The 26,696-nt window shown below is 39.1% G+C and overlaps 3 protein-coding genes across 3 annotated transcripts in view; 2 read left to right on the top strand and 1 right to left on the bottom strand.

The window, feature by feature from the left end:
* The window catches only part of LOC134287909 (uncharacterized), a 295,474-nt gene extending 295,194 nt beyond the window's left edge, over positions 1-280 (top strand). Inside the window, exon 2 of the mRNA XM_062851114.1 lies at positions 144-280. Coding sequence (XP_062707098.1) covers positions 144-166 — 23 coding nt within the window. The 3' untranslated portion in view covers positions 167-280. The remainder of the gene's footprint in view (positions 1-143) is intronic.
* A 1,265-nt stretch (positions 281-1,545) lies between these two features.
* The window catches only part of LOC109401725 (lipase member H-A), a 58,978-nt gene continuing 33,827 nt past the window's right edge, over positions 1,546-26,696 (top strand). The window contains exon 1 of the mRNA XM_062848727.1: positions 1,546-1,675. The gene's annotated coding sequence lies outside the window, so the exon portion shown is untranslated. The remainder of the gene's footprint in view (positions 1,676-26,696) is intronic.
* On the bottom strand, positions 18,147-19,927 carry LOC109401722 (glycerate kinase). Its single transcript, XM_019674314.3, is given in 3 exon segments — positions 18,147-18,926; positions 18,929-19,737; positions 19,800-19,927. Coding segments are annotated over 2 exon segments (1,533 nt in total). The 5' UTR covers positions 19,686-19,737; positions 19,800-19,927; the 3' UTR covers positions 18,147-18,150.

The raw sequence follows: 26,696 nt of genomic DNA, 5'->3' as shown, positions 1-26,696 counted from the left end.
CCAATCCCGCTGATAAACTGAAATACTGGTTCTGGCACTTTGGAAACCTGTTTCAAGTGTCGGTGACGCCATCAACACCTCAGCATGATCCGCTAAGGGTTCGACGCATTACCCGTGTCATAACTGAAGCTCCATCAGTGCAGGAGATAGAAACAGTCATCCGTAGCATGAAATCGAACAGGGCCCCAGGGGTCGATCGCATATCAGCTGAGATGCTTAGAGCTGACCCCGTAGTATCCGCACAACTACTGCATCAATTATTCTGCAACATATGGGAAACTGTGACATATCTGGTCGACTGTATGCAAGGCGCCTTAGTAAAGGTGTCAAAAAAGGGTGACCTGACTATAAGCGATAATTGGCGGGGCATTATGTTACTGTGTATCGTTCTCAAAGTCCTCTGCAAAGTGATCCTTGATCGGATACAGGGAAGATTGACGCAACTCTCCGACGGAAGCAAGCAGGATTCCGTCCCGGACGATCCTGTGTGGACCATATTGTCACGCTCCGTATCATTCTGGAGCAAATCAATGAATTCCAAGAGTCTCTCTACCTGGTGTTCATTGATTACGAAAAAGCTTTGGACCATCTCAATCACGGAAACATGTGTTGAGGGCGCAAGGGTCTCCCTGAGAAAATCATCGGCCTCATTGAAGCACAGTACAGGGCATTTTCGTGCAGAGTACTGCACAACGGTGTTTTGTCCGATCCCATCCGGGTCGTTGCTGGAGTGAGGCAAGGATGTACACTATCACCGCTACTGTTCCACATCGTAATCGACATCGAGATCCTGGTAGGTGAGATTGACCATAAACTAAATCGTGGTTTGCTGTGGCAGCCCATTACCATGAAGCACCTAAATGACTTCGAATTGGCTGATGACGTTGCTCTCCTAGCTCAACGGCGCTCTGATATGCAGAGCAAGCTCGACGATCCTGCCAATCGCTCCTCAGCGGCAGATCTTACCATCAACGTCAACAAGACCAAATCGTTGGATGTACACACGGTCACCCCTTCCAGCTTTGTGGTAGCTGGGCAATCAGTGGAGAATGTTGAAAGCTTCCAATATCATGATAGCCAAATACCTAACGGCCGATGGCGGCACCAAGATCGACATAGATGCACGGATCAACAAGGCGGAAACTACTTACCTTTGCGAGTTTAAGAAATGTATGAAAACACAATCAAATTAGCCGACGCGTCAAAATCCGAATTTTCGACACGAACATGAAATCTGTGATGTTGTACGCCAGTAAAACTTGGTGTGTATCAGTGGAGAACACTCAACGGCTGCATGTCTCCATTAATAGATGCCTGCGGTATACAATTCGTGCATGGTGGCCTCATAATTAGATTTTTAACGTAGAACTACATCGTCAATGCCATCAAAAGTTCTTAGCGACAGAAATTCAGGAGCGAAAGTGGAGGGGGTCGGCCACACTCCATACAGGTTCGAAAACGAAACCTGCAAGCAAGCGTTAGATTGGAACCAAGCAGGACATCGTAGCAGAGGCAGACCCAGAGGCTCATGGTGGCGCAGTTTCAATAAGGAAATAAAGGAAGTCGACAGAAATTTGACCTGGCCACAGGTCAAGGCGATGGCTGGCAATCGCCCAGGATGGAGATCTTTTAATTCGTCCCTCTGCACCACCGTGGGTGTTCAGGACTGAAAGTAGTAAGTAAATTGTAGTGTTCAATAGCAATTCTTTTTTCATCTGAATAGGAATAAACTCATAAGTAGTGATCACTCATGAGATTATTGTCAACTTATCCTTTAAAAACCCAAAATAGCTTCAATCCGTCTCAGCAGATGACTCGGAGTTCCCCGACTCAGATGACATTGCACAATGGTCCGAATCCACGTTTTAGCAGGAAAAAAATCCGTATCTCTGTTTTCGTTAATTTTAGGTGTTTGGTGTCTTCAGAGAAGTTGTTTGCATTTGTTTGGTGCATCTTTTCCAAAAAATTTTGGTTAGGGTGGTCCGCGTCTTAACTCAAATCTGGAAAAGAACTTTTTAGTTTTAAGTCATACGCGATCAAGTTCTTCAGAAAAGTTGTGGGCAATGCTATTTCGAGCACCTTTGCCGAATAGGCCGTTTATCTAGCTCTTAATTTGAACATAGTAGGTCAATTTTAAGTTTTAACTTAGGGTGAGCCACCCAAAAACGATTTTTTCGCAATAACTTTTTTGTTTGATTTTTTTCGAAGATGTGAGCTTCGGACCATTTGAAGAGTAAGTAATGACGCATATTTGATCTGAACATTGCATGTTGCTTGGTCTTGTCATTCAAATGTTATGGGCAATTTTGACTTAAAAACAACGATGTCTTCAAATGCTTATATCTCATGGAGCTGGTAAAATAAAAAAAGTTCTTTAAGCGGCATTTGGAAGGTCACATATAAAGCCAAATTTGGAGCGAAAATTACGAGAACGTAATTTTTTAAATTGGAATAAATCGACTCCAAAAATCCCCTTAAAAATTGAAATAGTAGTTTTATAACTCATACAATTTCAAAGATAGAGTCAAACTGTCTTCGGAAAAAATGTAGGTTTTTATCACGCCTACAAGTTTTCCATACACGAGTTTTTTGCAAAACGTGAAACAAAAGCTTGAAATTGATAATTTGATTCTTAGGGGTACATGCTATGTTTTTCTAGGAAATCAGAACGATTATATTCTTTAAAAACAAATTACCAATTCAAGCTTTTGTTTCACGTTTTACAAAAAAGCCGTGTATGGGAAACTTTTAGGTATGGTAAAAACCTACATTTTTTCCGAAGACAGTTTGACTCTATCTTTAAAATTGTATGAGTTATATGTAGTTTTTCGATTTTTTAAGGGGATTTTTGGAGTCGATTTATTCCAATTTAAAAAATTACGTTCTAGTAATTTTTACTCCAAATTTGGCTTTATATGTGACCTTTCAAATGCCGCTTAAAGAACTTTTTTTATTTTACCAGATCCATGATATATAAGCATTTGAAGACATCGTTGTTTTTAAGTCAAAATTACCCATAACATTTGAATGACAAGACCTAGCAACATGAAATCTTCAGAACAAATATGCGTCATTACTTGCTCTTCAAATGCTCCGAAGCTCACATCTTCGAAAAAAATCAAATAAAAAAGTTATTGCGAAAAAAACCGTTTTTGGGTGGCTCACCCTAAGTTAAAACTTAAAATTGACCTACTATGTTCAAATTAAGAGCTAGATAAACGGCGTATTCGGCAAAGTTGCTCGAAATAGCATTGCCCACAACTTTTCTGAAGAACTTGATCGCGTATGACTTAAAACTAAAAAGTTCTTTTCCAGATTTGAGTTAAGACGCGGACCACCCTAACCAAAAATTTTTGGAAAAGATGCACCAAACAAATGCAAACAACTTCTCTGAAGACACCAAACACCTAAAATTAACGAAAACAGAGATACGGATTTTTTTCCTGCTAAAACGTGGATTCGGACCATTGTGCATTGCTGAACTGCTCGCCTCAGTCATCGTTCCAGCTATCCTGGTTTTCATCTCATTTGGTTTCCTTTTATCAACGGTTGCCCAGCGACCCCAGCCTACCTGCAATTCAAAAGCATTTTTTAAATGTAACAAATCTTTCGATTAGTTACACGCGGACGTCATTACCACTTCTTCCGAAGAGCTTGAAGAACTCAAAGAATCCGAAGCGCTTTCGGGGCTTTCTTTCGCGTACGTGAGTAGGCTAAGACTCAGAACAGTAACCACGAAAAAGAGTGCAGCTTTCATCATGATGTTTTTTGCTACTAATGCCACCGTTAGTTGTGTTGCTTACTTAAACTTTTGTTGCACAAAGTTGCAATCAGCACGCAAATCAAGTTTGTTCCACCACAAGGTAATCGATTTTTCATTTGATAAGCTTCAACGCTAAGATGGCTTTTTTCAAGAAGCATTTCTAATGACGTGAGACAAGTTCGTGCTCAAGCGAGGGATTTTGGGTGTTGATCCCCTCCCCCTTTATTTTTTGGAAAAATATATAGAGGAATACCCAGACGTGTTTGAATGACAAAACCAAGATGTTTATAAGGAAGGTGTTAGCGTATAAGCAGTAAGTGGATGCGGGGAGTGCGGCACACTGCGGGGGGGATGGAGGTGACAGCCGGCCAGTTTGTTTATGCTGCAGAACGCTACAGAAGCGTTGCTGCGCCGCATCGGCAACAACATTTTCAACACGGATAACCAATGTTGACATATTTCCAAGGCACTCATAAAATGAGTAATATTTCCCCAGGTTTGAAATTTGCTCGTGCCCCCGCATTTTTGTTAATCATGAATACAATGGTGATTTCTTAACCAAAAGAGATTGCTTTGCCGAAAATATTGCAAAATATTTGCTTGAGTGGGTGTACGAGCTAATTTGTAATCCGTGTAAGTAGGGAACACTCGATGAGTGTCATGGAGTTTGTCCGATTTTAGTGTTGAAAAAGTTAAGCGTGCATGGTTTCTTTGGGTTGCTACGTTGCTAGGGCTGAAAGTTTTTGTTTGTCATCTCACTAGTAAAAAAAGTTGAATACAAATTCGCCAGCTGTCGTTAGGTTTTCCAATATGGCGGATGGTGGAATCTGACATATTGGATTACCTTCCTTTTACTTACCTTGGACAAAACGTTGAAATAACAGAATGTTGAAAAGTGAAAGAATAAAGATCTCATTATTCGTTAATTGGGTTGTTTAGTGAATAAAATATTGCTATTTTCTATATCATAATCGAAAGAGCTATTTTTTCTGAGCATAACGTGATTTTACTGGATTTCAATACCTTTGTTTTGATGGTTTAATTAACAAAACAGTTTTAACTTTCGTTGATAGAATGACAGTTCATTCGATAAAATGACAGTTCGACCCGAACAAAAAAAAATTCTCCATACAAACTTTAAATGCATTTTAAAAATAATTTGCAGACTCCAAAAATTATGAAATGTTGGATTTCGACTAATTTTTGGGTGGAGAATCTGATTATGAAATAATCTGGATACCCCTAAAGAACCCAATTGTAAGATAACTAATTTTCGACGTTTAGTCATTTGACGTTTTGGCATCTAACGTTTTGTCTTTCGACGTTGAGTTCCTAAGGCTATCCAGACGTATACCCGAGCAAAGGCGGATAACTAAGTGATATCACTTCCATAGCAAACCATGTTATCGGTGTTATCATTTTGTTATCATCTTTTTCAATTGATGATAACCAGATGACAACAAATTTATCAATACATAATTTTGGTATATCACGATAACATAAAAATACTAAATGATAACAAAATATGTTGTCAGTTTCCAAACGCACATTTCAAAGCTTTTCCTAAATTGAGTGTCTGGTAAGCGTCGAATCTAAAAATAGACTCCGCTTTCCATCTTCAATGCGACTGCAGTACGAAAGCGTAGCCTTCAACCACTCTCCCTCTCACTGAGTCCCATTGGTATAGGGGTATTGGCTGCGACCGGTAATCACTCGATCAGGGTTTGAGACCTACTAGGCGCAATTGTTGTAAACAATTGGTGGCTTCTATATTCGTCTGTTTTCCACTATAGCTCAGTCGAATTTGAACCAATTGACACAACTTTTGGAATGTGGTGAGATAGGTATAGTATCTACCCGTGTACAACATTTCAAGTCAATTGGTTCAAAATTGACTGAGTTATAGTGGAAAACAGACGAATATAGAAGCCACCGCCCCAAATGGCGCGATACCCTATAAGAAACTTATTTCAACTGCTAACTATGTCGGTAAAGTAGATTTTTACTATTTTGGTCGGTGAAATAAATCTGAATGATAACTTAATGATAACAAAACCTGTTATCAATCAGCTGTATTTTTTCATGTTGATAACTAAATGTAATATTGTATAAAATATTGTATAACACAATTAGTTATCAACTTGAACTCAATGATAGATTAACTTCTTATCATTTTGGTATTCTTGGAGTAAATTTTTGTTTTCATTTTTGTTATGTTGGCTCTTAATTCAACCTAGATGATAACAAACTCAATTATCAAACGAATGATAACCAGGTAACAGAACTTGTTATCATTTTGTAATCCGCCTTTGCTCGGGTGACTAATCACTAAGATATTGGAATTTTTCTTTTGCTTTCTCGAGTAAAGAAAAATTGCTCATGTGATTTTCCGATAATTATACAAATGTCCCTGGTGAATATTTCAAGTTTTTGTGCATCCTCGTATGTAAACATTTTTGTAACTCCTTATGCAGCCATTCCATAGAAAAACGATATAGTCCAACTCCGATTGTCATGAAACCTGGTGGGTTCGAAGTTCTTTGAAAATAGTTAGACGCGTATTTTTTTTATTTCGTGATAAGAGTGACCTATTTTCGGATAGGGTGGTCCTAAAAATCGAAAGTTTTAAAAACTAAAAAAATAAAAATAAATCATAACTTTTGAACCAATTAACCGATTTTTTTTTGTTTGAAAGCTATTGAATTGTGGATTTGAAGAAAAATACGTTAAATGGGTCAAATTGTGTTTTTGTGCAACAAATTTGCAAATATATTAGTTTTATCACGTTCTGAAGGTCTCGGGACCAAAGAGGTTTATATTTTCATCAGAAAATTCAGGAAATTTTGCGCAAAATATAACAAAAATCAGAGATGTATGTTATTTAGTTTTTGAGATATGTTCAGTCACTATACAATTAATCGTGGGCAGGTAATTTTCGTGCAAAATGGAGGAAAACCACAGCACATTAACACTTTCTACACCAGTTTATTTTGACTACAGCTCAACACTTTCTTGGCTTCTTCCTGGCACTATTCTGCTCCTACTTTCTTACTAACTATCTGGCCTGTTCTTTTGCGTTGCGGGGTCCCTTTCTGCTTCTGCTCCACCACCTCGTTTTCGACGGCGACTCGCATTAAATGCTTTCAGGATTGACTCTAGAAAATTCTTAAAGTTTGCTTCTGAAATTCCTCCAAAAACTTCTCTAAGGATCATTTCAGAAATACTTCCAAAATTCTTAATAAAATCCACCAAGGATCCAGTGATATGTTGATGATAATCGCACTTTCATACGTTTAACAAGAATTCATTTCAAGGCACCAAAAACCATACCGTTTATCTGGATTTTGATGTTTGAGCCGTAAGATCTTAAGAAAAAGCCGCTATCTTGAATTTTGAGCAGCCATTGTGGATTTAAATTCGTCACCTTGGATATTCTGGTCGTTATTTTAAGACTTCGGACTGGACATCTACTACATATCGAATTTACTAATATTTCATAATTTTGAAGCCTAAACCTCCGTTTACCAGTCGTCATCTTGAAATTGGAGCCGCCATCTTGGATGTTCCGGTCATCATTTTTGGAGTTCAAACATCTTCTCTATGCCAAATATACCCATACTGCATGGTTTTAGAGCTTAAAACTCCATTAAACAACCACCCTTTTGAATTTAGAACCGTCATCTTGAGTTTGTAGCCACCATCTTGGATGTTCTGGTCGCCATTTTTCTACTCCGGACATCTTTCCCAAACCAAATTTACCCATATTGCATGGTTTTAGAGCCTAAAACTCCATTAAACAGCCACCATATTGAATTTGAAGCCACCATCCTGGTCGCCTTTTTTGACTCCGGATATCTTTCCTATACCAAATAAAACCAAATTGCATGGTTTAAAGGCTAAAATGCTATTAAACAGCCGATATATTTGATATTCTGGTCGCCATTTTTGAAGTCCAGGCTTCTTCCCCATACCAAATATACACATCTTGCATGGTTTTGGAGCTCTAAACATTATTGAATAGACGCCATTTTGAATTTGTAGCCGTCATCTTGGATTTTTGAAAGGCATCTTGATTATTTTGGTCGTCATTTTTGGACTCCGGACATCTTCCCCATACCAAATATACCCAAATGCATGGTTTTAGGGCATCAAACTCTATTAAGCAGCTGCCATATTGGATATTCTGGTCGCCATTTTTATAATCCGGACATCTTCCCCATACCAAATTTACCTATATTGCATGGGTTTGGGGCTCTCATAACTCCATTTAAAAGCCACCATCTTTATTTTGGAGCATCCATCTTTAATATTCTGATTGCCATTTTTGGAGTCCAGGCTTCTTCCCCATACCAAATATGCCCATATTGCTTATCCGCCATCTTGGATTTTAAGCCGCCATCTTGAATTTTAGACCGCCATCTTGGTAGGCATTTGTGGAGTGCAGCCTTTTTCCAAATATTCTCAAATATACCCATATTGCATGGCTTTAGAGCCTAAAACTTTAATGAACATCCGCCATCTTGAATTGGGAACCGCCATCTTGAATATTAGCTACCACCTTGAGTTTTGGGTCGACATCATGGAAGTTTTGATCTCTAATTTTGATTACCGCATAAAATTCATCAGCGATGCTAAAGGTTACAAAAATCGCCGCAGTTTGATGTGTCGCATGATGGGGCTGGCTCAATTATATACGGCCAATTCTACCGGTGTCGGTGATCACTGAATTGATCATAACTCCGGAACGCCTTGACCGATCTAGACCAATTTTTAATAGCAAACAATGCAGTAAAACTCAGGTTTGATTCGAGCCATAATCCGAAAAATCGGCCAATAGAAAGTGCCTTAAGGACAAACGTCATGAAATCCCGCTTCAACATTGCATCAAAACTTCAGAAACACAAATCTCAAGAAGATAGCTTCAAACAACAATGTATTTCATTATTCTGATCTTGCTCACTTGTAATTAGCTTAAAATTAAAAGCTCAGATGCACTGGTTTTGTTTACGAAGAGATTTGTGCCCTCGTGAGTAGGTGCCAAAGTCAGCCATTGTGGCGGCCATTTTGGGATTCTTACAAGTCTGTCCTTAAAAGTGAATGAACTTTTTTTTGCGCACAGACATACATACATACACACATACAGACATCATCTCAATTCATCGAACTGAGGTTATTGGTAGTGACTTGACCCTCCCAGCCTTCTATCGTTAATTAGTTTTTTTTGAGTAACCTTTCAGCACACTTTGGTGTACGAAAAAGGCAAAGCTTTAGAAAATGCACATTTTGAAAAGATTGTTATAAAATTTGTTAGGGGAAGGATTTTCTTTAATTTTACGCTTGGACAGCATTTATCTTAGTTCGAAAATTAGTAATTGACACTTTATACTATTTTTATTCTACGTTATTAACATCATTTCGTCATTGAATCTATAAAAGAGTATCGAAAGCAAACATTCCGTTTACCTTCTAAACAACCATCAACCGATAATCAAATTTTCCAACATTAGTCACCGCTAATTTTACGACTTTGTGCCTCACCCGAGATTGTGTTCTACTGCCCGATCAGACTCCCCGGGGGTGATCGAGAATAAACTCATTGAACTTCTTTGTCTCTAGATTGGCTGTTCATTCGATCGATGGTGGCTCACCGGGCCGGGCCGTAAAACATTTTATCTACCCATACCCGATGGACGACGATGACGGTCCAGTCCATCGATTCGCCGGATCGCCACGGGGTCTGCCTTGATGCCGACCGCAATCTAAAGATAGGAGCGCGGCGATAAAATCAACGAACGCTCCACCTAAACGTTCTAACCTTTTTAACAGATGAGTTGTGGACTGACTGGATGTTTTTTTGACAACTTTGTACGGGGACCACCAGCGCATTGAATAGATGGAATGTAAAGCTTGATGCTTAAAAACTGCTAAGTTGGGTGAAATCATGGAACGCGTACAAACGGTACAGGATGGCAAGAGCATAAGAGAACCGAATACCTACACTGCAGCAAGAAACGACAGCACAAGTGTGATTGCTGAAGCGCATTAGAGCATGGGTCGGAACGGTATGCGAAGGTTTTATGCAAAATTTGCCGGAAGGCGAAGGTGTGCCATGCAGGAGGATTCCCATATTTAATTGATCACGGTAAAGCAATGTGACAGTGCGACCTTAAACTTTGAAAGAGATTGAGAAGGAAGCGAGCAATTGGACTAATAAATTCGCCAAATTCTAATAAGGAGAGTTACCATTCTGAATTTAGCGTATACGTTATTGTCGCGTGTCCTGACACACTTGAAGAGTCCTTCATTGGAGAATACCGGATTGGTTTCCAGAACAACCGACGGATCAGATATTTTCCCATTTCAGTAAATCCAAGTCGAATTCCAGGAGTACAACTTCCAGACTCACTATTTGGAAAGATAAAAGATCTAGGCCCTTTGTTGTGAATTCTATATAAATTTTGTTCCGATCCAGTTATCCATTTTTCAATCCCTCGCCAATCGACCACATAAAGAAACCACCTCAAGCGATATTTGAGCGAGCCTCAGTTTAGCAAACAACATTTTCCGGGAAAAATCCCTACCATATTGCTGCAACATTGTTGTTGGCCCGAAAGATGCATCTAATCTGATCGTTTCATGCATCGTTTTTCTACCTGGATGACTTTATTAGCCAATAACACGAATCTATCGGGGAGTCCTGCCGTGTTATAGCAACCAATCAAGCGGTGTTTGAAATTGGATACTTTTTTTCGGCCAGCTACTTTGCACATACCGAAGGAAGGAAGGTCTCTTCCTGATGATCGGCTGACACCATTTAGATCGGCAGCAGCGCAGCGCAGCGGTAGCAAGTCAGCAGCATGAATGAATGTACCCTCGGGCCTCGGGGGTACACGAAACAAGACAGGCTTGAGTTCTTTGCCTTCATGCACGTAATCTTTGATGTTCTCTTGTCGTCGTCGTCATCATTGGCAGCATCGCTTCGGAGCAACAAGTCTCAAGGGGTCAAGTTTCAACCGGTCGATCCACTCCGACAGTGATGTGATGAATTTAAGTATATGTATTTATTTCGGGAGATGGATGGCGGCCTAGCAAATCTACCCAGATGACCTTTATCGATGATCTTGTCCCTGAACTTCTCTCGATGGCGACACTTAGTCTTTTCTGGTTCGATGGACTGATGAGAATCAACCGTTCAGAAGATTTTTTTAGGATTGATGTTAGATGTGCCCAAAATATTTCGAAAGCTTCCGGATCATGTTTAGGGGTAATGGGTTTCAGTCTTGAGAGGAATAACTGAAAACCAGAGTCCCAAGTTTTCATGCGAAATTTCGGTCATAAAAGAGCATAGTAAATTCTTTGAGAAAGGCACAATAAATGTGACAAGCAGAACGAAACTATTTTTTTATTTATGATATTAAAAGCCGATTCTAAGTCTAGCTTCCAATGCAAAAACTATGCGTATTTTTTTCACACCCAATCATACTTATGTTACAGTAAAATCAAAACAAGGTAGAAATCACTAGAAGATTTTTTTTCTCTTCTCCAAGCTACAAATATTTAATCTATGTGGTTTATCGCTTGTCATTTGGTGCATGTCGTATCACTTTATCACTATTGAGAAATTATAAAGTATTTGGTTTTGTTTCAGTAGTAATTTTCAACTTAATCGCAAGGAAGGATTTCAAATGATGGGTTCCGCTTTTAACAAGCTCCCTTTTCAGTCAAAATTTAATTCCTTTACGAAAATTTCATACCGATATTGACCACGCATCGGAACCCTAGTCCTTACTGTCTCAAACCAGTGAACACTGATTAAAAGATAAGGAATACTTACCCATTTTTCCTTGCTTCAAGATCCATCTCGGCCACACCTAAAATTGAGACCTTTCACTTTCAACAATGTGTAAAATGTAATATGGACCAAAGTGTTTTCCTTTGATTACTAAAATATGCTGTTCCACTAGTTGGAAGCAGTTATTACTAGGGTTTTTTTTTTATTACCGTACGGGTTAGAGCCGAAGGGTCTCAGATTTTCATGAAACTTTTTCCACAGGCAGGGCTCATGGATATATGAACAAAAAAAAATTGAGGAAAATTCAGGGTCGCCTTTTTTCCCGGGGCCGCAAAACGGTGAGTCGATAAGGAGACCGTCTAACATAGCTCTGGTCCTCACAAGTTCCTACCTCATGCTTCCACGGGTCAAACGATGACAAAGACCGCCAGCTAAGAGTTGTGTGCTTAGCTGGTAGTGCAGCCTGGGCACTGTTGTCTTTCTGACTTCAGCTAGATTGAGGAGGTACGATCCGAGCGTCTGTTCACCAAGGAGGTGCGGCTCAAACAGCGTCAGTTCTGGCATCCAGCGGCTGAGTAAGAAACGCTGCACCACGCCCAGCTAGATCCAATGTGGTAGCCCCATCAGCGTGGTCGTCTCAGTGTTGGTTGGGACGTTAAACAGAACTGGCACGATGGCCCTCCGGCGAGACAGGAGTGTTGGCGTAGGCCCAATAAGCCACCCGTAAAAATCCCCATTGCGAATAACATAGGAGAAAATACGACTCAATACAATCGGCAAAGACCCATGCGACGAAATAAGGACTACGATTGGAAACTTGGAACATGGAATTGAAAGTCACTAGGTTTCGCAGGATGTAACAGGAATCTACGACGAACTACATCCCCGCAACTTCGACATCGTGGCGTTGCAGGAACTTTGTTGGACTGGACAGGAAGTGTGGAAAAGCGGGCATCGAGCGGCTACCTTCTACCAAAGCTGTAGCACCACCAATGAACTGGGAACAGGATTTATAGTGTTGGGCAAGATGCGACAACGTGTGATCGGGTGGTAGCCGATCAACGCAAGGATGTGCATGTTAAGAGTTAAGGGCCGTTTCTTCAACTACAGCATCATCAACGTCCACTGCCCACACGAAGGGAGACCTGATGACGAGAAAGAAGCGTTCTACGCGCAGTTAGAGCAAACATACGATGGTTGCTCGCCGCGTGACGTGAAAATCGTTGTCGGCGACATGAACGCGCAGGTAGGAAATGTACAGACCGGTAATCGGGCGAAGCAGCCTGCACGCCGTATCGAATGATAACGGCCAGCGATGCGTAAACTTCGCAGCCTTCCGTGGTATGGTAGTCCGAAGCACCTTCTTCCCCCGCAAAGATATCCACAAAGCCACCTGGAGATCACCCGACCAACAAACAGAAAATCAAATCGACCACGTTCTAATCGACGATAAATTCTTCTCGGATATAACCAATGTCCGCACATACCGCAGTGCGGATCACTACTTAGTCGCCGTATGCATGCGCTCAAAACTTTCGACAGTTATCACCACGCGTCGAAGTCGAACGCCGCGGCTCAACATCGAGCAACTTCGTAACGTAGATGTGGCTCAAGACTACGCGCAGCAGTTAGCAGTGGCCCTACCAACGGAAGGGCAGCTTGGCGCAGCTACACTTGAAGATGGCTGGAGGGATAACCGATCCGCCATAGGTAGTACCTCGCCTACAGCACTAGGCTTCGCGACTCCGAATCACAGAAACGATTGGTACGACGGCGAATGTGAACAGTTGAAAAACGAGAAGAATGTAGCTCGGGCGAGAATGCTGCAACACCGTACGAGAGCGAATGAGGCACGTTACAAACAGGCGCGGAACAGGCACAACTCAGTCTTCCGAATGAAGAAGCGCCAGCAGGAAGAACGAGATCGCGAAGCGATGGAAGACCTGTACCGCGCTAAGGACACACGAAAGTTCTACGAGAAGCTGAACCGCTCGCGCAGAGGCTTCGTGCCACAGGCCGACTTGTGCCGAGATAATTATGGGAATATTCTCACGAGCGAGCGTGAGGCGGTCGAGAGGTGGCGGCAGCATTACGATGAGCACCTCAATGGCGACGTTGCAAGTACCGAAGGTGGCGTGGTAATAGAGTTAGGAGTATGTGCACAGGACGAAAGACTTCCGGCCCCTGACCTCCAAGAGAATGAGGAGGAGGTTGGCCGGTTGAAAAACAACAAAGCCGCTGGGGCAGATCAACTACCAAGCGAGCTTCTAAAATACGGTGGAGGAGCACTGGTGAGAGCACTACACTGGGTCATTACCAAGATTTGGGTGGAGGAAGTATTACCGGAGGAATGGATGGAAGGGATCGTGTGTCCCATCTACAAAAAGGGCGACAAGTTGGATTGCGGGAACTACCGCGCGATCACACTACTGAGCACTGCCTACAAGGTACTCTCCCAAATTTTATGCCGCCGTCTATCACCGATTGCAAGAGAGTTCGTGGGGCAATACCAGGCTGGATTCATGGGTGAACGCGCTACAACGGTTCAGATGTTCGCCATCCAGTGTTGGTAAAAACTCAAATTCTCAAATCTCATGCTTGAGCTGTTTCACGCGCGATTCTTGTCTCGCCAAACTCATCGCCGAGAAAAATCATGCATGAGTTGACTAGCGATTTCACTCATTGCTTTATTTCTTGGTATTCTTATTACTTACATCGATGTTTTTAGGATTATATGATAGAACAAAAGCAAACCTATCGTGCAACAACATTGAATGATGCTGCAAAATACCCCTGAAGAATTCTGGGTGGAATGTATTAAAGAATCCCTGAAATGGAAGCTTCTTTCATTAGGAAACTTTCTGATATGAATGTAAAACAAGGGAACTAATTTGGACCCGAACGTCAAAAAAACGCTATTAATCGTATATTTTTTGCTCCTAAACACAATTTGATCCTTTCCCAATTAACATTTTCAGTGCTATAAGCTTCAGTCTTTTGCTTTCTACTGTATAAAAATCAAATTGAAATAGTCCTCGCAAAATTAAAAGAAAACAAGTCAAAAACAAAGCATAAGCTATAATACAGCTGCAATACAAACACCATACAATCATCCATCTCAGATTTTTTTAATCAAACACTGGATGATGATTTTGTTCTACCATCTATTGTAGCAAGGCATCAGTCTCCTCTCCTCTCCTCTTCTTGGCGTAACGTCCTCATCGGGACAAAGCCTGCTTCTCAGCTTAGTGTTCTATGAGCACTTCCACAGTTATTAACTGAGAGCTTCCTCTGCCAATGACCATTTTGCATGTGTATATCGTGTGGCAGGCACGAAGATACTCTATGCCCAAGGAAGTCAAGGAAATTTCTTTTACGAAAAGATCCTGGGCCGACCGGGAATCGAACCCGTCACCCTCAGCATGGTCATGCTGAATACCCGTGCGTTTACCGCTTCGACTATATGGGCCCCAGTCTATAGCACTGGAATCATCTGAAAAGCAATTTGATCAAGATTGTGCTGTTGTTAGTGATAAGCAATTCTCCTGTATGAAGGGCCAAAAAGGGATGTGCAGGGTTCTCCTTCCAAAAGAATGTTCTCCCGAACAATTGCAAAATCAAGCCCTCGATTAACCCCAATAGAAGGGTTCAAAGAGACCGCCCTCAAAAGATGGGATCGAAGAGCCCGCCCACGAAATGTTAACAACAAGGAAGAGGCAGTTCCAGGCTCCTGTCCAAATCGTTTTAATCGGGCGCCCTGATAGTCCCTCCTTTTCCCAATATATGATATGATATGTGTGACTGTTTATTTATATGATAGAACATTCTTACCTTTTTGTTATCTAAAAATTGAATGTTATGATTATATTTGGTTGGCATTTATATTTATACATGAAATTTACCTGAATCCTCCTGAAATAAAATGTTAATTAGCAGTAAAAATTCAAATATAACACATACAACACATAAAAAGTACACCAAACTTAGATCTTGAAAGGTCTGTCTTATTACTTTAGACAGGAAAATATGTAGCAAGATCTAAATTTTGTTTGGCAGATCTTACACCGCAACGCACTATTATAAGGTGATCTACCCACGTTACGGGAAATTTCTGTAATCAAACACCGGAGCTGCCTTTACTGCACTATAATCTAACTGTGGGTGGTTTCCCGAAAGATGTAAAAACTTGAACCAATCGAGTATGAAGGAATAAAGGGTGTCCCTATCCAAATTGCATCACGAAAAACAGTGTATAACTTTTGATTGCATGCATCAAATTGGCTGATTTTTTCAACCAGCAGCAGATAAACCGTGCAGATGATGCCATCAAAATTTCATCACAATCGGTTTAGTATTGATGGATATATCTCTGACGCTAGAAATTTGGTTTTGAGGATCTTGTACAAACAAAGAATAAAAATAACAAATATTTTACATATATACAGAACCGAATACAATGATTTTTTTCCGTGGGTGGCATATGTATGTAGAAGTATTGTTTTAAAAATTCATTCCATTTGGTCAAGCGGATAAGAAGTTGTGGTCGCAATGTAGCCAAAAGTTGCAGTATGCAAACATGTTTTAATGTATTGTGACGTTCAAAGTTTTCTAACTTTGAAAGTGTTGAACCAAAATGGCTCAAAATTTGATTGAAAACATGTTATTATGTTTAGTTAACACTGTTATTTGATTGAGAATCGCAGCAGATTTGACAGTTGTATAGTCGAAATAGTGCAAACGGACCTTGAAATTGTTGTGAAGTGCTCTGAAGCGGTTTGAGTTTTGAATTATACAAAAAAAAAAGTACTCAACCGATTTCAATGAAACGCTGACCGCTCAATATTTATTATGTTGAAAACTTATAGCCAAATTTGCAGACGTTTTGGAACACTAACAGTAAAGTTATAGCCTAAACCATTTTCAGAATGAGTGTACAAGATTCCAAAAATCTAATATTCTCGCGTCGGAGATATCTCCGCCAATACTTAACCGATTAATATGAAAATTGTATGGCATAATCCAAACAAAATGTACTGCTGCTGGTTAAAAAATCGGCAATTTCGATGCATGCAATCAACATTTATGCACTGTTTTCCGTGGTGCAATTTAGATCGGGACACCCTTTAGGAGTCCCCACTATTCAGCTGCTTCTATACAGTATTTAGAATTTAGAAACTCTGCCAATTTTACAAATTAGCAGCGCTTTGAAGCTCGTTATGTGATAAAGTTGGTGGTTGAATAAAAGTCGACAAAAAAGTTATGATTTGGTGGCGACGAAGTTGCTTGTACAGCTTGTGGAAAATTCATATGTACAACACTAAATATCATACTTTTCTCAATTTTTACCCGATTTCTTTTTACATAAATCTCTTCGACATTGATTTCCAATAAATTTGGAGAACATCAGCATTTTCTAAAATCACGTAAAATAATAGTTTACCGGAAACCGATTTCAAAAATATTGATTCATTATTTTATAACAAAAGGCGGATAAGTGAGAAAGTGTACACAATTTGCCTTACAGCAAAATTTGTGTAGGTAAGAAAAGAAAGAAAAAAAAAATAGGTTTTGCAAAAACTTTAATAAAATCAGCCGCACTTCACTTAACTTGTAAAAAATCATTTGCCTGGATTTTTAAGAACCTTTTAGAGAGAAGATATAGATAACTAGACCGTGGAAAAGAATGCTGCAAGGGTCAGGATAATGAAAAGTGTTTAATTTACTCCACGAATCAGGTTCCCACGAGTTCTCTTGTAAATAAATTAAAAGCTACTTTGATAAATTAGTTATATTTTGGTAAATTAGCTGATTATGAAAATTGGTAGAAGCATCTATCAAATATTGCTGGAGGTTTCGTTTTCCAAGCCTTTGGATACATAATTGTTGAAATCCTGGAGCAATGCAAGGTAGAACTCTATAAAAATATTGGAAGTGTTGTGGAAATTATTAAAAATGATCTGATGAAATTTTCTCAATATCTGTCAACTAGGCCTGGCCACTTTTTCAAAAATGTTCTCTGATTCTCAAGTCCACCTCCATATTTTGATTGGAATCCTAAAAGAAGTATCTGGTAAAAATTTCAATCAAATCCACTAAAATTAAGAAGCAAATCAATTTTGAATTTTTGAGTATTTTTAAACTTCAAAAAATCATGAGTACACTATAACTTGATTAAAAAATATTCTTTCAGCACAAGATGAAATATATACTTGTTTGTTACATGTTTTCCGAACAGCGTATGCAAATAACTGTAATTTCTATGTTATCAATGGATTTGGTTGAAGTTTTGATCAGTTTCTTCGTTTAGAATACCAATCAAAATATGGGATGGACTTGAAAATCAGAGAATATTTTTAAAAATTGGACAGGCTCAATCAACATATTTGCAATGTTTGATACTTGGGAGCAATTCATATGGAATTTTTGTGCAAAACTTTACTCTTCGGAGTTTCTTGTAGTAGTTTATAACATTTTAAATTTTATTTCTCCGTAAAGAGTTTTCTTTAAAAATATTTTTTTTTAAGATTTCCCTCACTTTGGAATCTGATCTTTTAACCAAAATAAATTTCAATTGATCGAGTTATATATCATCTTTTTATTGCTCTTCCCTAGGTATGTACAGCATATGAATATCCATAACATTAGTCCCCGTATGCCCGGTAACGATATGATATTTCCCATTTCCCACCAATTTGTAGAAAGTATTGGAATCATTGTCCTCAACAAAACCCAGCACAAACTTTTCGCTTGCCATTGCATTGAATTGCTCAACAACACTGGCTGCTCCAATCGCACCTGCAGCCTCCGTTGGTCCATCGATTCCATCCGTTCCCGCAGACAGAAGGATTACATCGTGAACGGATTTGTTATTTCTGTGATGGCACTCCAAACTGAACCTTAAGGCAAGTTCTTGATTCCGTCCGCCCAATCCGTGGCCCTGCACTACTACAGTGGGTTCTCCTCCGGCAACCAAGAGCAAGTCTTTCGATGGATTGTTGGCAATGATTGCAGCCAGTTCAGTAGCTTTGGTTGTGTCATATTGAAGCGACTTTCCCAACTGTGAAACCATCTGTAGGAAAGTGGATTTTTCTATATCGTTTTGCTGAAACTGTCTGATGAGGGTTGCCAACTCAGCGTAAGCTATACTAAGGGTTGCGACGTTTCCATATAGACTAGATGTTAATGGCACTGTGACGATTCCTGTTTTTGAAGCTTCGTTAACGATACATTTAATCGCAATTTTGTTGGAACCAATCAGGTGGATTTCTCCTGGAACTTCAACTTGTTTAGTATCCGTATGATTCAGAATCTTGGCAACAGAATGAGGCATTTGATCACTTAGATGATACCTCTCCAAAATGGTCCATGCTCCTTACCGGTAGCACTACTTTTAACAGTTGGTCCACTTGCAATCAGTGAGATGGGGTCGCCAACGATGTCGGAAATTATAAAACTAAATAACTTGTGTGAGTTCTTGGCGGCCAATGCAAGTTTTCCTCCTTTGACGTCCGACAAAAGAATCCGCACCACATTCAACTCTTCGATCGTTGCTCCAGCCGAGGCAAGAAGTTTTATCACAGCTAGTTTCTCGTCCAGAGTTACGGGACTCCTTGGTAATGGAAGTAACGCGGATCCTCCTCCGGAAACCAGAACACAGAGAATATCCTCGTCGGTCATGCTTTCAGCCAGGAGTTTGATTTTCCTAGCAGCTTCCACAGCTTTCACATCGGGGAGATTGTTGCGAGCACCTTCGATAACCGCAATGTTTGAACTTTTACTAAGCTGAAACTCGTAGTCATCTTTGAACCGCTCAAGGGCTCCCGTCGGAATGCTAATACAGCCGCTGGTCAATCTGTCCCCCAAAACACGTTCTATTTGAACAGCCATCCCAAGAACTGCTTTTCCGAAGCCCACAACATGGTAGCGTTTGTCCGGAATGTGAAGTTGGTTCTTGACGGAATCATCTTGCAGGAACGATTCAAATAGCGCCTTTGGCTTAACTGAATTGACGGCTCCGATGAATAATGATTTGAGGACGTCAATATGGGGATCCATTGTACAATTCACGTGTAACCTTCGATATCCAACCGATACCAGATTCGAATGCCTTCGAAGCAATGATGATAACATGAATATATGCGAAGTGATTGAATCGAAGACTTATCAGCATCCAAAATATAATCTACAATAAGACAAAGGCTATGCTAATTCGCTTCATTGCTTCAAAAAGTCTATGGTACTTACCGAAATGTTCGAGATAAGATAGTTACAACTATTGATCCTTGCTATTAATATTACTCTGGCAAAACTTTGATAATAAAAACACCGATAAGGTTTTCTAAGCAAAACAACACAGCATTTCATTTGCGGGTACAGTGAGCCCATGCAGCAAAAATATACACTCTCTATCTCAACTGAACGAAATGACGAATGAACAAATATAAGCTTTTCCCTGCACGCTTTGGCCGAAATTGGCGCCATCTTTCGTTATTTTTTTGTGCTTGATCAAATGGTACTTTTCGTGAATAAAAATCCAATTAGATTTCTGTGCTTGTTATACAATAAATGAGAATTGATTTGACTGTACCCGCAACCAATGTGTTTGCAAAGATAGATTCTTGCTTAGACATGAAAATGAAATTTATCTTTTAATGGACGTAGAAGAAAAAATCCCAATCAGTTCCGATATCCAACGCGCCGTAACTGCGTCGATTTGGTTCTAGGCAATCAACAGATCCATGCATTTGTTCGGTATAAAACGAACAAAGTTGTTATCCCTTTTTAAAATCCGAAGAGAGATAACGCGTTCCGACAGCAAGCGATTATCTGTAAAATTGCACACATAAATAGATTTTATCGTGTATTCAGACTTTATGTAAAAGGAAAGTTCAAACTTTTTTGGTGGGAAAACTATAGTTTCTTATAAATATTGCATAAGTCTAAAATATAAAAATATGAAAATAATATAAAAATTCTGATTTTTTTTTTGCTCGAAAATCAATTAATTATGGGAAGTTTTTGAATTTTTATTTATTTATGGAACTTTTGTAGTAGAATATTGCTTTCGCCTCTATTATTGGCAAATTTGGAATGATTTATTAAATTTTCAAATTTTTATGAGGCGTTTATTTGGCTAACTACGCTTAACTGATGAAACGAAAGCAAGAATTTCCTTTCAGGTTTATACAAAAAAAAAAAAAACAACAAGATTTCGTCTGGAGTGTTTTTATTAAATCGTTCATCACAAATTTCACCAGAAACTTCTTATAAAAATTGTGCACTCAATAAATTTTTGAAATAAGTAGGAAAACCCATTAAATTCCACGATCGTCTATCAAACTATCAATTTGTTTCCGGAACTTTCCGGAAAGTTCTTCTGTGGATTGTTTCAAGTATTTTCATTTATTTGTTTTACCGGGATTTTAAGCCCCAGGCTAGTTCATCTCGGCACCCACGTATTACTTCCCTTACGAAGGAAGAACTCACATTTTGCGAGTTTGTCGGGAGTGGGATTCGATTCCTGGTCCTCGGCGTGATAGTCACGTGCGCTATACAACTTCAAGTATTCTTAGAAGGCTCATTCAGATTTTTGTAATATTTCCGAGAATTTTGTTCATACTGGCCGGAGTTTACTTCCAATTTTGTATTCCGAAAGATTTATAGTGAATTTCTGCTAAAATGTTCTCAAGTATCCCCACCATCTGAATTCTTCTCTGTATTTGAGAAATATCGCAGAATAAAATTCTGGATGGTTTTAAATAAAATTCCTATAAAGTTCCTTCTATAAATTTGCTCAAGTTTTCTTTTAAGCAAATCTTCAACAATTTATCCTGAAAACTGTATAAGAAATCCTTCTAAGAATTGCCCCAGTGGATCTTACAAGGATCTATAAGATATCCTCAAAGGATTCATTAGGAATTTCTTCCAGGTTTCCTCCAAAAAATCTTAATTGATTCTTCTAGTATTTCCTATAGGGATTTTTTCAACAATTGCTTCAAGGGCTCCATGCAAACATGTTTCATATTTCTGCATATCATCTTCTAACAACCCATCGAGAAATCTTCCAGAAATCTTGCGTACACGCACGAATTGTTCCAGAAGTTTTTTTTTTAATTTCTTCATTTATGTTTTATTTAATCCTCCAAGAAATGATCCAGGGGTTTCTCATGGATTTTCCAAGAATCATTTCGAGGATTCCGTCGGAAAAGTATTTGATTCAATTCTCTCAAGTTTTCTTCCGAAATTCCGAGCCATTCAATGATCCCGCTATAAATTGTTGAAACATCTATAAATATATAAATGAATTTTTGATAATATGATGATAATAATATGATAATATGATAATATGCTAAAACAATGAATTTTTGTCTGTCCGTCTGATGCTTATGGATTCGGAAACTACTAAACCGATCGGCGTGAAACTTCGTATGTGGGTAGTTTGGGCCGGGGAAGGTTCTTAGCATAGAAGGGCCTCCCATACAGGTGAAGTTGCGAGGGAATTCTCTAGAGGGCTGTATGACAAAAAAGACAGTACGATGGCAGGCAGTACGATGTTTGCCGGGACAGCTAATCTATAATAAAATCTCTTTCAGATTTTTTTCAAAGATATCTTTCTGAAATTCTTCCAAGAATTATCACATGGATTCCTACCGAAAATGTTCAATGTGTTTTTTAATCACGCCATTGAAATTCCAAAAATTCTTCTACCGGCTTCTTCAGGCAATTCACCAGTCTATCTTCAACGATCAAGAAGTGGACGATTTGCGGACCCTTTGCAGAGTGCTGGACTAGAGACGCACCACTGTGGATCGAGTCGAATGGAGACAACTTCTACGTACAACAGAGGATGCTCAGGCTTTATTTTGACCAGTAAGGAAAGTATCTTCCACAGTGTTTTACCTGAATTCTTTCACGAGTAATTTTATTAGTTCTATTCAGTATTCTCTTCAGAATGCATCCAAAGAGTTTTTAGTTATGTTCTCAAAAAGTTTGTATATGAAAATTCAGTTAGTGCTGGGATTTTTTTTTAGAAAAATCTTAAGAAAACAAATAGTTTGAAGGAGTCCTTGGTTGGAAGATTTCTTTGGATAAATTCCTGGACCTTCCTTATTTAACAATTTAAATAAATTGTTAGTGGAGCATCTTTGTTGAATTTATAGAAATAATCCAACAGGAATCGTTGGATAAATTCTTTGAAACAACCTAAGAAATTACTAAGAAATTCAATCTGATTGCTTATCGACTGTAGGTTTGAACCGGTATGAGGATTCTCTCTGCTTTTGTAGTCGGCGATAGCAGCAATACGAGTTTGCCTCAGCTTATTGTTGGAATCCATGGAAAAAATCCACGAAAAGAAAATTCATTCCCATTACTGAGAGAGATCTTGAAGAAAACCTTGGACACCCTTGGAGGAACACTCCAAGAACGTGTTAGAGAAATTATGTAAACAAATTTTATATGAAAATTCTATAGAAAAATTCATACAGGAATTCTTCAATTAATTGATGAAGGATTCTTAGAGAAAATACTAGACGCATAGGCTGAGTGTATCAGTTATCACCATAGTGGGTCCCTATTTGGCCATTGTGGTTATTTGATAATATTCAACATTTTTGCATCATTTCAAGAGATTTAGTGTTAAGGTGCCATAAAATTTTGAGGTAGTTTTTGACTGAGGTATTATTGAACATCTGGTATGATTTTCGGCGCGTCAGTTGCAATTGCAATCAAATGATCAGATATTCTCCTTCATCCGACGTTTCGATGTGTATTACATCTTCTTCAGGGCCGTTAGTGCACTCTTAAAAATAGGAATTTACACATGTGTAAACCATCCACGTACGTAAATATGCCATGACTGAGTAGCAAATTTGACTCAATTTTACATCCATCATGTAAGTTTGAGTCGATTACACAGACTGTCAACGAACCTATCTTACCAGATACGAAGAAACAGTTTCACATTTATTATCTAACACACTCGGTGATGTGGCCGAGAGGTATAGCCCATGCCTCTAAATCAGCGGACCAGTGTTCGAATCCAGCTCATTTTTTCACTTTCATTTAGTTAATATGTCGAATCGGCTCTAGCGATTGCTAGCTCGACTTAATTTGTGATAGAAGATGTAAAGTTGTGTGAAACGGGCCGCTCCTTTTATGTGCATCCAAGTGAACCTTAATTTATGATGATGAAGAATATCTGATCGCTTGATTGCAATTGCGACTGCCACGCAGTAAATCATCCCAGATACCATCAAATTCTCATAATTAGTCAAAGCTTGAAAGCTTTCTAAATTTCTACTATGGCCAAATAGGGAACCACCATGGCGATAACTAGTACACTTACTCTACTTGCATGAATCACCAAAGGAATCTTTAAAATTATCCGGATTATTTAAAAATGCAGTGTGTCTCCTTGTTATTGTCTGGTGTTTTTGACGAGAATTTTTTTTAGATGAATCCATGGTGAAACTTCTTAAAAAATACTATGAAAAATCTTTAAAAAAATTTCTTGCGAAATGCTTAAATATGTTTTGGATAGTAAAGCGATTTAGGAATCCATGGAAAAAGTTGTGGAGGACTTTTGAAATAATTTCTATCGAAATCCGCGGTGAAATCCTTGGAGGAATTTCTGAAAAAATCTTGGAAGGAATGCAGATGAGTACTTCCAGAAGCTGAATGAGCAGACAAGGGGAAGCAATATACGACAATCTCAACAACCTGTGGGAATTGGTCGGGGTTCTGCTAAACCGAACCAAAGACCATTTTTTGAAAAATTGAGTTTTCTTAACCATTAGAATATGATGATCTTCTTTCCGTGTAAAAATCCAGTAATTCTGACAGCTCTTCGTGGAGTAAATTCAAAATTTCTGTATGGCAGAACATACAAAAAATAAAATTGCATCCAACCAGAGTGAACTGTAAACCATTCCATAGAATCAGCGAAATATTTTAGTTTTGGTCCAAATAATGAACATTTCAAATTTTCCTCATCGCTGTCAGATTTCTAACTTCTAACCGACTCATAGTAACAATCTGTGAGAGAATTTACCACGTAATCAAAAATACGGGTGTTGGAGGATCGATTTGGATTTCGATGGCGTTGATCGCCATTTTTCCAAATCACAGTCAGCCAGTCCGAACCAAATCCCCTGCATTTAAAAATCAATTTATTCTCAACAATACAAAGATGAACTGGCTTTGAATACATGCGTTATGTTGATACACCTCATACTTATTATTTAACCCAGGAGCCGTCATTGAACAACAAGGCTAATAAGAATAATAAAGCTTGAAAAAAATCAAACACTTGGTTCGCTTTGGCTGATCGAAAAATGGCGTTTTCACGAAAACCATGCTAGAGAAGAATGTTTAGAACTTGATTCAGACTTAACAACTGACCTTCAGCTAATTAAAATGACCTAGAGGTAACGTGTTTGGTTATCACTTAAAGGACCCAAGTTCGAATCTCTTTGTTATTTTCGAATTTTTTTTTGTCTTAGTTCACTTTGGCAGATCATTTTCATGGTTTTCTTCGACCAGTATAAATTTGAAGTACACAAATTGCTCCATTTTCACATCTCAGGACCTCAGGACATGCAAGGACATAATTTGACATAATCACTCTTGTTCTGTGCCTGCACATGCACCGCCTATAAAAAAAAACATAGATGGGAAGGGCTGAGCTGGGAGGGCTTCCGCCGTTTACATTTCACACTATTTTGAGACCTTTGTGCTATCATACTACGCGTCCTCTCTGAGAATTGTGAGTGATATCGATTTCAACTTCATAGACACTGAAAAATCGAGATTTTTTATCACATTCCGACTGGTTTTCTCTGAAACAAAGAAACACAGTCAGCCACACTGAACTATTAACCATATTCCAATGTTTTTGTTCAGCCAGAGTGAACTGAGTGCAAAGTACTGAGAAATTAAATGTAATTATATCAATAATTACAATTAATTTTCATAAATTCTTCATTTCTGATGGTTAATAAAGGCTTTTAAGTTACATGTGTGCGAAAAAGTTTCAAACAATCTTAGCTGTTGTTTATTTCTGAGTGGTTGAACTTGAAGCTTAATTATCTCGGAATAAACTTTGTAACCGGTACGCCTAGCGTCCGTTACTTTGTATATAATAATAGATACTAAAAGTAAATAACTTTGTAAATATTTTTTTAAACTTTAATAATGAATTCACATCCATGACCCTTGTTTATTAAATTGAGTTACTACTGTAGGATGTAAATATATTATTGAATGTTGGAATGCGCCTAGTCACTATGCAATAAGTTGAACACTCGGTAACGCACCGCGATTTCCAGGAGTTACAAGGTCAAGAAGTAGAGTAATGATTAACGATACCGAGCATAAGAGTTCGTAACAAATCCGAAGGTTAGGTTCAGTTCGTGTCCTTGGGTCGGATGGGGAAATGGGAAAGCTAGATCTAATGGAACTGGCAAGAGCGAGATGCAATCAACCCTTAAGAAATAATTAACGACTCTTTCGTAATTGTTCGGGGTTGATGTGTTTCCGGTTAATTTAGGTTCTTAGCTTTCCTATCTGAGGACCAACGTAGACTCTGTCATTTGCCCGGAGACTCGAAAAAGTGTTGGAAGTGTGGCTCTGCCTGTGATCGCGGAAATCGAAGTAGTGTTTGACTTAGATAGATCTTTCACAGTTAATTAATTGTGCTTCAATTTCAGTAGCTAAAACCCAAAGTCAGTTGACTACCAATAGGATAATAAATTGTGTGAGCTAGAAACTCAAGAAAGGTAATAAATTGATTCTGTGCGTGCAAAGTGCGTGTCCTCATATTCCGATGTCGTACAGCCGTACGACGGCTTTCTATCTCCAGTTTAGATTTGATTTGGCCAACCGCCATCATCCCAGCCACATTGATCCATCGAGATTTCTGGTGTGCAAATTAACTGACCACCGTCACCACGGTCAGTCGGGCCAACCGTCATCAACGTGCCCAAGCGAGCCGATCCACGTGGAGTGGGTCCGCATTAACCTTTCGAGGTTCGATTCCGCCGTGCTAGGTGCCAGCCCTTAGCCCTAGTAGCGTGCAAAGCGAGGAGGAGAAGTTTGACGCCCCCCACCGTGTGAACCACCTGATCGACTACCAGGACACCA

The sequence above is a fragment of the Aedes albopictus genome, chromosome 2 (genome assembly GCF_035046485.1).
Source record: "Aedes albopictus strain Foshan chromosome 2, AalbF5, whole genome shotgun sequence".
In the NCBI taxonomy this organism is placed as follows: domain Eukaryota; kingdom Metazoa; phylum Arthropoda; class Insecta; order Diptera; family Culicidae; genus Aedes; species Aedes albopictus.
The sequence above is the reverse complement of the archived record's forward strand: the minus strand, read 5'-3'. Positions and strand labels throughout refer to the sequence as shown.